Genomic DNA, 13,936 nt, shown 5'->3' with positions numbered 1-13,936 from the left:
TATGAGTTAAAAGAAAAACATTTTGGGTAGGGGAAGGCTGACTTCAACAGATTGCCAATAAAGTCTGTGATATAAAAAAGTTAAGAACCCCTACTTTAGAAAATAATAGTAATAAAAGCAATAATCACCACCAAAAATAACAATCCCACTTGTAGAGTGCTAAGAACAAGTTTGCAAAGTTTCAGGAACACATGCTCTTACTTTTACCGTCCAATAAGATAAACAATCCTGTAGGATGTATTTCTTTTGTTTCAGAAATACTTCACTGTTAAAGACTACAGACTCCTCAGTACTGAGGAAGCCAGGGAAACTATACCTTCTATTACAACTCCTCAGAGGGAACTTGTCTTTTACAGTTGTGCAGATAAAATAACAGAAAATGCTGCGTTGTATTTAGCCTTATAGTATCTAAGGCTCACCATCCATTTTCATAGTTGTCATTCGAAAATCTGAATCTACTAAACAGAATGGTTAAAAAAAAAAATACTTAAAAAGATCTGGACTCAAAAGGCTGCCTATGATTTTTATCAGCTATTCAACTCTGGGCCAGTCTATTCCATGAATATAATGGAAAGAATCATACTTGTACTATTTACTTCATAGTGTGAATCTAGTCCTATAAAGATCAGTTTCCCCATCTATATGGAAAGCCAGTCACTCCAACCTGAAATCTCTGTCATCTTCCCTCTCCCTCAGGTGCCACATCTTGTCATTTGTATGTTGACAACATCTAATTAAATCCATCTAATTAGCAAGCATTTATTAACTATTAAATAGTAGGCACTATACAAAAAATCTGAGGATGCAAACACAAAGAATAAAAAAATCCTACTCAAGGAGCTTCCAAGGAAGACAACCAATACACATCTAAGTAGAGACAGAATAACTATAAAGTTGCTAATTTTAAGATACTGAGGGAAGGAGGAATGGAGAGAGGGCACTAATAGTTGGAGAGGATATGGAAAAATTTCATGTTGAAGGAGATGCTTGAGCTATATCTTAAAGGAAGAGAGATTCTGAGAAATGGAAACAAGAGGATAGCATAGTGAATAGCCACTACAAAGTTCAGTTTGGCTACATCACCAAGTGCAGGAGAAAGTAAAATGTCAATAGAGAACTGGAAAGGACCACTGATTGGGACTATGTTGTGAAGCACTTTAGGAATCTAAATAGTGGGGTATATTTGTTATCCTAGAGCACCAATGCAGTAGGGACACAATGAGATCTACATTCAAGGAAAAAGACTTTAGTAGCAAAGTGAAGAATAACCTGGAGGGAGGGAAAATGATTAGGAGGCCTGTGCAATAATCTAGGCAAAAGTGTAATGAGGTATTAAACCATTATCTACTGTGTACAGAGAAATGCCGTGGAAGGACGAATCTCAAGATCTATCAATTAATTGAATAGTGCAGAAGTATTTGAATTTCCTAACATTACAATGCTGGATAAATTACAGAACAATAGCACTCTCAGAGGAATAAGGAGAGTTGGAAGGAGGATAGATCTATGAGAGTCAGATGGAGGTCACAAGAAATTCTGTTTTGGTCAGGTTGAGTTTGAAAAGCCTCTGGAGCATCCAATTTAAAACGGCCAATAAATAAGCAATAATAATGCAGAACTACAGATAAGAGGCTGAGGCAAAAATATAGATCTAGGAATTCTCAACTTAGAGATGATGGTTATATGGAAGCTAATGACGTTACCAAGCCAGACAAAGTACTCGGGAGGGAAAAGGGTCCGGGACACGTTCAGTTAAAAGTTGTGATAGGGATGATGAGCAAGCAAAAGAGACTGGAAAAAAAAGTCACAAAGGAAAGAGAACCAGGAGGGAACAGTATCACAAACACCCAGGGAGGAGACAATACCCAAGAATAAAGGGTATTTACACAGTGTCAGTTACAGAGAGGGGAATTTCAAGTTAGTCATGAGGTCAAGATCTAGATTTCAAAGAATTGAGGAGACAGTGAGAAAGAAGTCAATAGAGGTAATAAGGGTGGACATCTATCTCTACTTTCTACTCTAGCCTCCCAACTGGTTTCCCTACCTCAGTCTTTTTCCTCTCCAAGTCATCTTTCAGACCATCTTCATTCCTCTGCTCAAAAGCCTTCAGTGGTTCTCATGGCCTAGAGAAGTGATCACCAAAGTAAGGGCTATGTAATGGCTCCAAGGGATGGGTGATCAACAAGATGGTAGGAACATGGACCACATCCACCCTCCCCTGGCTCAACTGGCCATAAACAATAATGGATTTGTGTTTTACACAATTCTATGATTCTCTTCAATATTTTTCCTTCCCACAGATGACCCATGGCTTCACCGGGTCTAACTAGAGAAAACAATCTATTCCAGCCCAAGGAACTGAAAGAGTTGCACAGGATAATTTCTAACACCACTATACCTAGTTTTCCCACATCCCATTCTCCTAAATCACCACAGCAGCAGGCTTCATGCTCCAGAGCAGGGAAGTCTCTTCCAAACTTTCCCCACACTTAAATCCCTTTAACCCCCCCCCACACACACACATATTCTTTATTTTTCTATGGAAAAGAATAAGTCAGGATATTTAAATGTGGTTGGATTGTAATATATTATCATTCCCCCATTACCATTACTCATCTGAATTTCTTTATTTCTGGAGAGGAGGGACGGGAAATGCTACTCTTTCCACATACTCTCCCAGAATCTCAACTTCCTTTATCTTTTACTCCCTACCTAAATCAAAGTTCTCTCTTCAGAGTTAGCAGTGATCTCTCGATTGTCCAATCTAATGTCCCTTTCTTAATTCTCATTCTTTAACAATGCCTCTCTCCCCAGGATATTTGGACACAACTGTATACTCCTTCTGTGTTTTTATGACACTGCTTTCTCCCTTCCTTCTGCTAATTGTCTGACTACACTTTTGCAGGATCATCATTCATATTATATAAGGTACATAATTATTAACATAATAGTATAAGTAAATAATATATAAATATATAATTGGGATGCATGCACAAACTTTTGCTAATAAAGTGTATGAACAAAAAAGTTCTGGCCCAAAGGATAAGGTACAAACTCCTTATTCTAAAACTTAATTCTTTCTACAATTGGACCCTACCATTCTATTTTATTTCCACACTTACTTGCCTTTACAATTTATCTAATAGCCAAACCACACTACCAATTGTTCCCAGAACTTTGCTATCTCCCATGGATCATACATTTACATAGTCCCAACTCCTCCCATACCCAGAATATACTCCCTCCATATGTCCACCTTTTAGAATCTTTCTCTTTCTTTAGCCCTTTCTTAATAACTCAGCTAAAAGTATTCTCTCCCAAGCCCTTGTAACATCTTACCTGGCATTATACTTATGTCTGTGGATTTTATTCTTCCAGTAGAATGAGTATTATTTTTTAATCTTTGCATACCCGGAATAATACCTTTTACAAAACAAGTACACACTAAATACTTTTAATTGAACTGAAACATATTTTTCATTATTAAATAAAAGGATTCCCCACCATTTAATAAATGACTCATGTTCAACTACACTACTTTGATATAAATAAAAACACAAGTAATATCTGTGTTAATCAACATAGATACCTTTCTTCAATACTAGATATTGCTAACAATTTTCTTCCATTGTTAATATCAGAAGAATCACCAGGTTTTTTTGAGTTTGTAATCTCTTTCCCCTCTGGTAACTGTTCAGTCATTTTCTCCCAACATGGCAGTATACTTTCCCCTACGACATGAATTGGGAAATATTTAGTTTGCATACAAACTGTCAAAACTTTCAAATTCACTTAAATCCAGAATAAGGGTTCTTAAAACTCTAGAATTGGGAAAAAAAAAAAAAAAAAAAAAAAATCAGGTATAGCAGAGAAGTATAAGGGAAACATGCTGGGCCCGAAAACAGAAAACCAATGTCACAAATCACAAATCAAACCACCCCTCCTCCCTAAAAAATCACATTAATACTAGTACTAAAAAACAAAAATTCTTAAGGTTTTAGGAATAGCATGTTAGTTTACAAAATGATTTTACATATATCATCTCATATGATCCTAACAAGTATTTGAGATAATGCAAGATATGACAAAACCAAAATTCACAAATCTTAATTGATTCTTTGGAAGACATTTAGCTAGTAAGAAGCAAAGTAGGCCTAGAATTAAAGCCTTTCAGCTCCTATTCTAATGATTTTTCTACTCTATCACACTGTCCTATTCTTATGTGATTAAGAGGAAAAGACAATGACAATTACACATACTTAACCTGTATCTATCCCCTCACAGTGACTGCAGAATACTGGATCTGCAATCAAATCTACTATGTGTATCTGCATGAAAGAGAATGGGGAAGGGAAGGGAAGGAAAGAAAGACACAAGGGTGTCAAAGCAGGTGGCAAAACAAAAGTAAAAGAAAAAAATTCTATCATGGAGTAGTGCTGTATCATTCTTACAAGTAAATATAAAAAGAGATTCAGAATGCCAATTAGATATAAATGTACTAATTTCAAAAGATAGCTCACCTGTATTATTTTTATTTTCTTCTTTCCAATCATTCTGTGTTCTTATGCATGCTTCTAGACATTGTGCCTCATGAGAAAAGTCTGGAGAAGTACTATCACCTTTTGAAGATAAGACACATTCCTTATTCATAGTCCTGCATGGAGTCATTTCTCTTTCTTGTACAGAACCACATGATAAAATTTCAGGACCATGAGTTTTTATTCTGGTTTGATTCTGGTACATATGTGACAAGAAAGGCATGGTTTTGTGTATAGGAGTAGAACTTATGGAAGTGCCATATTTGGGGTTCTGATCTTCAGACAGTAAAGTCAAGCCTTATGAAGAAAATACAAGCAAAATTAATATTTATGAAAAATCTTCTCATTTTACTAAACTACTCCTACTATCCTATTCCTTTCACCTATCTCCCAGAAATGAAATAATAAGTGGCATTAAAGTGACTAAATGCAATAAGGTTGGTATTTTAAAAAACAAAACTCTACATGATTTTAATTAGGAACATATTTTTTAGCAATCACAAGAAAAATAAGCATTATTCAATAATGAGGTACATTTTTTCCCCAGCAGGACATCCTTGAAAATGCATTTAGTTCTATATACTCTTAATCATTCCCAAAGCAGCAATGAATGCTCCATTTAAGTATACTATACCTCCAAAATTGCTAATTTTATGCTTACTAAATATTCCCTACAAGGACCATATTAGTAAGTCAAGCAAATTTCAAATCAATACTAGACAAACTTTATCATAACCACTTCCCATGCTATTGGGATCCCTACTATTCTCTCAATCACCCCACATGCATCCTAATGTCAGAGTAGAAGGTGTTCTAAATCTAAAGGTATTATCACCCATCACAAATGTGCCTTACCCATTTTATGACCCATGTTATTTGTACAATCTCAAAGTTGGAAGGGACTTTTAAAAGTCAAAATACCCTAGCCTCACTGCTGATGCAGCAATTTCTGACATCCAAGCTACTTAGATAATTCAAGTGACCAAGAATTCACATAAATGCAAGACAGCTTTACTCATTAGAAATCTTTCCTTACTTTGAACAAGAATCTGCTTTCCTATAATTTTTGCCCTTTGATTTTAATTGCTCTCAAGAAAAATATGTTATTTTTATATCCCTTCATAGAACTGAGCCACTATTATATCTCATCTAAGTCTTCTCCAAACTAAATATTCTCATTTTACTTTACTATTATAAACACAGATTAGTTTCCAGAATTCTTTCCTGGTGACCTTCTGGTAGACACTATATAGCATAACACAGTGAAGCTACTTACATTCTTTATTGTAGATTCTATATGTCTTATCATTTGTTATAATTTGCAACACAAAAACTATCAAATCACAATTCTAGTAATCTTCGGAAACTGAAAAAAGAGAACCCAGATTCTAATTCAAATCCCTCCTACTATGATCCTCCAGAATCTATATTGTTTTTGCTAAGGTACCCATGTGTACATATGAAAAAAAAAAAAAAAAAAAAAGATGCTGACAACAATTTATAAAAACATTATAATATAAAGAAAATCAATGAATATAAAGCATATCAAATGAATCATATATATGACTGCTAAGTGTTACCTGAGTGTGTCTGTTGCCCAGACACCATAGTCAGCAGTTTCTCTTGCTCTTCCAGGAGTCTCTGGATCTGTTCTAATTGCTGCCTTTTCAGTTCCTCCTGCTTCTTCTGTTGGACTTCTTTGAGCTTTGCAAATAAATTTTTTTGTTCAATTAACTTACTCTTTCTTCAGAGTGCCCTATTGCCTCTTCTTTCCTCATCTTCTATTTCTTCCCAATCCTCCCCATTCTCAGGAAAAAGATTTTAAAAGGGGTTGATCAAATATTTTAGAAAAAAAAGCAACAATTTGACAATGTAAACTATGTCAATTTTAGTCTCAACCTTAGTAATAGACAAAATTCCACTGTTATTGCAAAAATTGGTCTAAGCATATAGAAGGCTCCACCTATAATTTTTAATTCTTTTGTTATATTACAATTTTTGCCAACTTTTCCTTATTTAATATCTTAATTTTTGTCTTACAAACTATTATTACAATTTTGCCTTAATTTGTTCTATTTACAGAATCATTAGCATTGATCATCAGAGCTAAAAGGGGTATTGGTGATAAATAAATGCATTCCCTTCATTTTGCAGATTAGGAAACTAAGAACTATAGAGATAAAGCAATTTGCATATAAGTGCTATAGGTCTGTATTGGATCCATACCATACCCTTTGGAACAAAAAACACATTATTTTTTAGAAAACCCAAGGCAAGAATCTTTCTTTTGAATAAATCAATCTATTCTATACAGGCATGAAGCTTATGACATTGTCCTGAATAGCATCATGTAATAATTATTTGAGTTTACTGGCCCAAAGCTAACAAGTCAAGATAATTAGGAAAGCTCTAGTAGGCCTTGGTACACTGATTCTAATAGTTGAGTGTTTATTCAAAATATAAAGAGATATCAGTATAAACTGATACATTAAAAATTATTAATTTTGGATAACATTTATGTGTGCTCTGAAAAGGGAAAGGGATTTTCTATTAATAAACAATGACCTTATTGATGATTAAACTTGCTATTCACTTCCAGATGATGTTGGTAGTATTGTCTTTTGTTCTTGAAGAGGACCATGACATTAGAGAAGTTATGTCATAATACATAAGTGAACTGGATTTAAATTAGGAAGGACTGTGCAAAGTCATCAGCCTTATTTTCTCCTCTGGAGCCATCTGGGTCTAGTGGCAAGATATAATCAGGACAACTAGAGATGATCCTGGATCCAGTGGGTGACCATGGTCTTTTTAAGCTAAGGTATTCAGCAGGTCTCATTTGACAGACAATACCTAATTCAGGGATTAAGGTTTTTCTATCCTTATAAATAAGAAATGAGGCAGAAACTGGCCTCTTTTACTTAATTAAAAAAAAAAAAATCTGATAAATGAACTTCACAAGATTATCTTGGGATTCATGGGCCTGCATCATGTCTTAAACTCACATCACTGGCTCTCATTAATTAGCCTTCTCCAACTATAGAGGAGGTCCTCCAGACTAAGAGCAAATTGAAGCTTGTTTTTTTAAACTTAGATAATGTAGGAATTTCTTTTGCTTGATACATATTTGTAACAGATTTTGTTTTTCTTTTTCTCAATGTGGAAAGGAGGGAAAAGTGAGAGAATTCAGAACTGAAAATAAAATAAAACTGAATTTTAGAAAAAAAAAAAAAGAAAGAAAAATAAGTAAACAGTAACCCTATAAATATAATACTCTGTAGTTTAAAAAAAAAAAACACTTAAATTTTAGAGGAAAATTTCACTTATAAACTATGTACACAAAACTTCTAATAATCTATACATCTGGACAATTTTTTACCTGTTCAAGTTTCTTGAAAAGTGGATCTCTATAAACTCCTTCTTTGGTGATACCTACATCAGATTCAGCATCAATTTTGGTATTTTCCCAGTGGCCCAGAGCATCTTTGTAGATCAGTAATTGTTGTGTCTTTTTAGGGTGAGGAAAGACTGCATTTGGTTCATTTGTATCTGACTGCACTCTATCAGGACTTTTAGAATCCAAGATCTGTTCTTCATGAAGTGAGTCATCACTTAGAAAACTACAGCTGTCTGAAAAATCTGTGCTTTTAAGAGTAAAACTGTTGGAAGTATTTGCTTTTGACTGATTCTCTCTCCCCATTTCCAAATTAGAAAATCCACGATTCAATATCACACCAGCACGGGAAGGGTTGGACATCCACTGAGCTACAAAATTCTGCCCGCTATTTAATTCTGAAGAAGTGGGCATCAGGAAAATTGTAATCTGAAGCACTAATAAGTTAAAATAGTGCCAAAGCTCATGTAGCACACAGCTGTTACATCTGTCTGTTGATATTCAATACCTGCAGAGAAAAAAACATTAATTAAAGGTTATAATAGAATACATCTGGTGCCATCATATGCTTGTTTAAATCCTAATCTTCAAAACAGGTTTTTGATGCTATCCTTTTCACAAAGTCTTCCTCTGAACTCTCAACAGCTTTACAATTTCCTGGATACGAGTTATTTTTCCCTGCTTCTAACTATGAATTCCTTGAACTAGGGATGTTTTTCTATACATTTATCTCCAGTACTTTATAGACAATATTCACTTAATAATGTTTGCATAATTGAGTCTATGAAATGTTCCAATAAATTAAATATACTCCTAAAATTGCAATCCATTATGAAAAACAATACTATAAACCAATAGTGTGCATGCATATGTATTTACATACATATCTATATCTGTATTTATATATATATGTGTATATATATATGAGTATGTATATACACATATTCTTGTGGTATCTGCAAATCATTATGAAAGACTAAAGTATATACTACAAAACAATAGTATGTATGCATGTACATATATTATATAGATTATAGATTATATGTGTGTATATATTATACAAATATGATCTTGGTATAGTATACAGACATAGGGCATAAATATGTGTATATTTATATACATAGATTTAGTTATATGTCTATGTATGTGTGTGTACATATATATTTCCACACATTTCCATCTGAAGCTTCATTGTAACAACCCTAGGCTCCTGGAGGCTTTCAGCAAGTGCAAAACCTTGCAAGTTCTACCACAATGAAAAGGCTTCAAGCATGGTTCTAGCAATGTCTAGCAACCATCTAGACTTGATGAAAAATTTTTTGGCCATGGCAATCCATAAAACAAAGAAAAATACAAAATTACCCTAAATGCTATATAGCTCCTTCCTGATTTTGCTGTAACAATAGAAGAATACTGAAAATAAGAGCAGTTGGTGCTACAAATCAAATAATGCTTTGCCCATTTGTGAAAATTAACTTAGCTACCTTCCAAATATTAAAATTGATCATTTATGTTTGATAACCAAAGATTGAATATTCTACTAGAGGAACTGAACTGTATCAATTTGGCATTCTCCCTGTAGAAACCAGAAAGTTTGTAGCTAAACAAAGGGTAGCTCACAGGATGGAAGAGACAAAGGCTTCTGCAGGATTTGTTTTATTGTATACCCAAAAGCTGAAAGAAATTTCATTTCTTGGGGCTTTAGGTCATTTCATTAAAAAAAAAAAAAAACCTGTCATAAAAATAACTAGTTTATATACCAACTTCTTCCTTAGAGAATAAAAAACTAGAGACTTTTTATGAAGAATTCATTCAGAACTTCCAAAGTAATTCAATATATCTCAGGTAACTGATACAAAGGTGAGTACAGGAGAAGAAAGCAAAGAAAATGTTGAAAAATACAGTTCAAGAGTAAGAAATAGATCAAACACTTGTAAACTACAAGCCTCATATCTATACATCATAAATATTTTGAGAAAAGAACTGGAAACAATGGACATGTGAAGTGCTGAAAAAAAAAAAACAATATTTAAATCAAAAATATAATTGTTGTTTTAAAGATAAGAAACAACTTTTTATTGAAGTGGGAATCATTCCCAAATAAGCAACTGATATTAAAGCACACATTTAGTACCAAGAATAATAAATTAATATTACTTATGTTTAACACTCCTTGAGAGATGCCCTTTAGATGAACTTAAAATACATATATGTCATGCCATTTAAAACAAATAGAATTGCTTTAAAAGCATGTAGGGAAGTACTGTTGTACTATGTACCAACATTTACTGTATTAAAATCTGCATCCTTTTACCATTCATACACTCAAAAATTGTCCTTTTATATGTATAATTCGTCTTTAATATGTCATTAATTTAAAAAAACAATGATTTGGCAGTAAAAGTAAATCTTAAAATGGCATTGAGATAGTTACATGACAACAAGTTTTAAAAGCAAAAAGTGAGAATGAGAAACAAATTACAAAATTATTTTGAGACACTAAATTCTAAATTAACACAAGTTCCAGAACAGGATGCTATTTTCCATCTTTGCCACCTCCTCCAAAGTAAAGCCTTTCCTGATCCTTTCTCATTCCTCCCCGGGAAAATTCTGTGTTTCTCATTTAATATCCTTATATTGTCTCCCCCATTAGCAAAAAGTAAGCTCCCTTAGGACAGGGGTTTTTATTTATGTCTCTGTACCTCCAGTGCCTAGCACACAGAAGATGCTAAATAAATATTTGCTAAGATTTAATGTTATCATTCTTTTGTTCTAAAACTGTATTTCTGTCCACTTCACTGTTCCACGATTTGAATCCTTAAAAGTTACTTCATGCAATTATGTTAAAATAGCTGCGTTTACTCGTATAAGTTATCTCCTGAGGGCAGGGGAGGATGGAGCAACGATCTATTTTACCTGAAGAAATGGCCAGTTTGGCATTGTGAAGATGCAGGATGCCGGAACTAGAAGTAAGTTTATAAAAGACAAAGAAGCATTATCACCCCCACCATCCCAAAAAAAAAGGATGAAAGCTCCAATCAACTAAAATTAAGGTGCATATTTGTTACCAAGAATAATAAATTATCACTGATATCTAACATTCCTAGAGAGATGCCCCAGGTAAAAGGAACTTTTAAATGCATACATGTTACAAATACATCCTGTCATTCTTAGTACATACACAGACACGGATATCTATGCATACTGACTATATATACATAGCCCTGGGGGGGAAAGCAACCTTTAAAAAAAATGTCAGTGATTGTAGTGTCCTCTCGCCAAACTGCTGTCAACAATCACCTCTTCTAAATCTAAATGGTGCAGAGAAATTAAGTTGCTGGTGTAGAAAAATATTCTTTTTTCTTTTCTTTTCTTTCTTAACGATTTAAAAGCCTTGAAACCGATCACAACGGTCCCACGACCATCGGCATCAAAGGTCAGAAAATGGCCAAAAGTCACTTTAAGGGAACGGGGTCCCTGAGGAGACTTAAAAGCGGAAACTCCTTCAAAACCCCCAGAAGCCAAAACCCTCAAATCACAACACCTAAAAGTAGTCAAAGCTAGCTCAAACAAATGGGGGATTTTGTGCGAAGAGCGCCCCCAACATCCTGAGGCCCCTAACTGGACAGCACGGAGCGATCTTCTCCACCCTCCAGCTCCTAACCCTCCCGCAGAGCGGGGCTCCGGGGCAGCACAGGTTCCCTAGGACAGAACTGTTTCTGCCTCCTCCTCCCCAGTCTCAAGCTGAGGTCGGCTTCCCCGGAGCCGATCCGGATCCCCACCTGCAGCCCCAAGTTACCGGAATCCAGGGCTCTAGCAGTTCAGTCCCCTTTCTAAACCGCGCCACAGCCGCCGCCACCTCTGGCGCCTCCCTCTCCATTTACAAATGAGCCGCGGCCTCCGCCGGAGCCCTGCCTCCTACTCCTCCAGGAGCCCCACCTACCAGGTCTCCGAGGACTCTGGGAAATGTAGTCCAACTGTGCCTTTAATGTCGTGCGCACAGGGCTCCGCTGGCCGACTGTTGAACTACAATCCCCAGGAGACACCCCTCAGATAGACGTTACTGGTTCCTGACCGAGTCTAGGAGCTTCTTCCGCAGCTACCGTTTGGGGAGGTGGGGGTGGGGGGAGGAGAGAGATGGGGGTGGAAGGGAATGGGAGGTTGGTTTCCGCGACCACGGTCCCTTACCTTTGCCGGAGTTTGTTTTCAGAAATTCAGAAACAAAGTTACGTAGTAGAAATTTACTTTAAGCCGGTGCCCAAGAGCCAAACGTGATCCAAACGACTAGGAAGCAACCGAACCTGACACTCTGGGGCTGGCTGTTTTTGCTTCTCTAGGCAGGGCAAAGTTAGCGCCCCTCCAGGAGCTGACTGATGTTTCAAGGATGTTTTAAAGTCTCCAAACCACGGTCTATGTATGCTAACTTATTAAAGCCCCTTAACGAGACTCTGAGGTAAACCCGAGAGTACTGTCCCCATTTTAGAGATTAGGAAACTGAGGCCCAAGCATTGTGAAGAAACCTGTCCATGATATTCTGACCCGTGTCCTAGGAGAGTTTTGGGGGCTGTTTTCCTCTTATGAAAACAAGCGCTTTTAATGTGCCAGCCACTGGGTTAAGTTCAGGGGGTACATGTGCAAGAGATAGTCCTTATCTCAAAGGAGCTTCCATGCGAAAAGGGAAGGAGCAGAACTCTTCTTTCTAGGGTTTTGTTGTTTTGATTGTGATATTTTTGCTTAGGGATGTCGGTCAGTTTGGGTGTGGCTTTTTGTTGCAGATTTGTCCGGTGAAGAAGGGTCCCTTTTTGTTTGGTTTGTCTGGGCTTTGCTCCTTAAGAGCTGAGCAGCCTTTTACGACTTCCCGCGGGGTAGCTATGTATCTAAAAATTCATCCTCTCCCTCTTCGCCCCTCCAAAAAATCATCGCAATGATCTGTTTGACAAGCAGCTGAAGTTAGCCGTGACCGCCCGGTTCGTAGGTTATCTCATCAGCTCCCAAGGGTTCAGCTGTCAGTTACCACGCAGGGGACTGCCAGTTTTGCCCAGGCCAGGACTTCCCTCTCACGTTTCCAACTGGCCACTGCGAACCAGATGTCCTGTAGACAGCGTAGCCTCAGCTCAGCCAAAACGGAGCCCATGCTTTCCCTAAAAGCTCCCCCCTTCCTAGCTTCCCTATTACTGTGGAGGTACCGCTCTTCCTAACTTCTGTGTTACATCCAGTCTCACCACCCAAGGGTTCTCTTCAACTCATCACTCTCATATCCAACCGTTTGCCAAGCCCTGTATTTATAACGCTGTTTTCTTTACTCTGACGTGACCACCCCGGCCCAGGCCCTTATCCCCCAACACCCAGACCACTGCCAGAGGCCGGTGTACCTGCCTTCAATTTCTGCCCACTTCAAAGTGATCTTCCTAAACCAGGAGTCTGGTCATGTCAACCCATTGACTCTATTTAGACTAGTCTCTGGCTTCCTAAGCCCTCCATAACCAGGCCTTGTTCTGCCTTTCCAGTCTACTCACTCCTCCTCTCCTTATCTCTTAGGGACTTGGCAACCAGTGGCTCTGGCCTCCTTGCTTACACAAGACTCTCCATCTCCTAACTCTGACTGTCCCCCAAACCTTGAACTCCTTCCCATAGACTGAATCTGTATCCCACTTCTGACCCACTCTCTACCTGTGCAACCATCGCCCAGGGACCACCTGGAGCTCGGTCATAAAATGAGGAGGTTGGATTTGACGACCCTGACCCCTTCCAGCTCTAAATCAGTGATACCTGATATATAAACATTTCAACCCCAGCAAAGGAGGACATCTGTCTGGAGAATCAAAACTCTTGGGCATATGGAGTTAATTGCCATCTTTTCTCAGCTTAGTGGGATGGGAGGGGTGGAGTCTGCTCTCAAGCCCAGTCCCTTTCGGTTTTCTAGCAAGCTGACAGGGAGTTTTCTGGGAGGTGAAAGGGAGTGTTTACTTTCGGTTTTGGCTAGAGTTTTTTTTTTTTTTTTTTT

The 13,936-nt window shown here is 37.1% G+C and overlaps 2 protein-coding genes across 12 annotated transcripts in view; one reads left to right on the top strand and one right to left on the bottom strand.

The window, feature by feature from the left end:
- Positions 1-11,839, bottom strand: part of CPAP (centrosome assembly and centriole elongation protein) — a 38,730-nt gene extending 26,891 nt beyond the window's left edge. Inside the window, exons 1-6 of one of the 4 annotated variants that reach the window (XM_074303736.1) lie at positions 11,732-11,799; positions 10,849-10,895; positions 7,918-8,440; positions 6,119-6,242; positions 4,521-4,835; positions 3,590-3,731 (exon numbers count right to left, since the gene is read on the bottom strand). In XM_074303736.1, coding sequence (XP_074159837.1) covers positions 3,590-3,731; positions 4,521-4,835; positions 6,119-6,242; positions 7,918-8,346 — 1,010 coding nt within the window. In that variant the 5' untranslated portion in view covers positions 8,347-8,440; positions 10,849-10,895; positions 11,732-11,799. Of the gene's footprint in view, positions 1-3,589; positions 3,732-4,520; positions 4,836-6,118; positions 6,243-7,917; positions 8,441-10,848; positions 10,907-11,714 lie in introns of those variants that run through there. The other 3 variants (XM_074303734.1, XM_074303735.1, XM_074303737.1) reach the window with 3 other exon arrangements.
- A 199-nt stretch (positions 11,840-12,038) lies between these two features.
- Positions 12,039-13,936, top strand: part of PARP4 (poly(ADP-ribose) polymerase family member 4) — a 123,104-nt gene continuing 121,206 nt past the window's right edge. For 5 of the 8 annotated variants that reach the window (XM_074303726.1, XM_074303723.1, XM_074303721.1 and 2 more), the window contains exon 1: positions 12,039-12,385. The gene's annotated coding sequence lies outside the window, so the exon portion shown is untranslated. Of the gene's footprint in view, positions 12,900-13,936 lie in introns of all 8 variants that reach the window. The other 3 variants (XM_074303724.1, XM_074303719.1, XM_074303720.1) reach the window with 2 other exon arrangements.

The sequence above is a fragment of the Sminthopsis crassicaudata genome, chromosome 3, assembly GCF_048593235.1.
Source record: "Sminthopsis crassicaudata isolate SCR6 chromosome 3, ASM4859323v1, whole genome shotgun sequence".
In the NCBI taxonomy this organism is placed as follows: domain Eukaryota; kingdom Metazoa; phylum Chordata; class Mammalia; order Dasyuromorphia; family Dasyuridae; genus Sminthopsis; species Sminthopsis crassicaudata.
The sequence above is the reverse complement of the archived record's forward strand: the minus strand, read 5'-3'. Positions and strand labels throughout refer to the sequence as shown.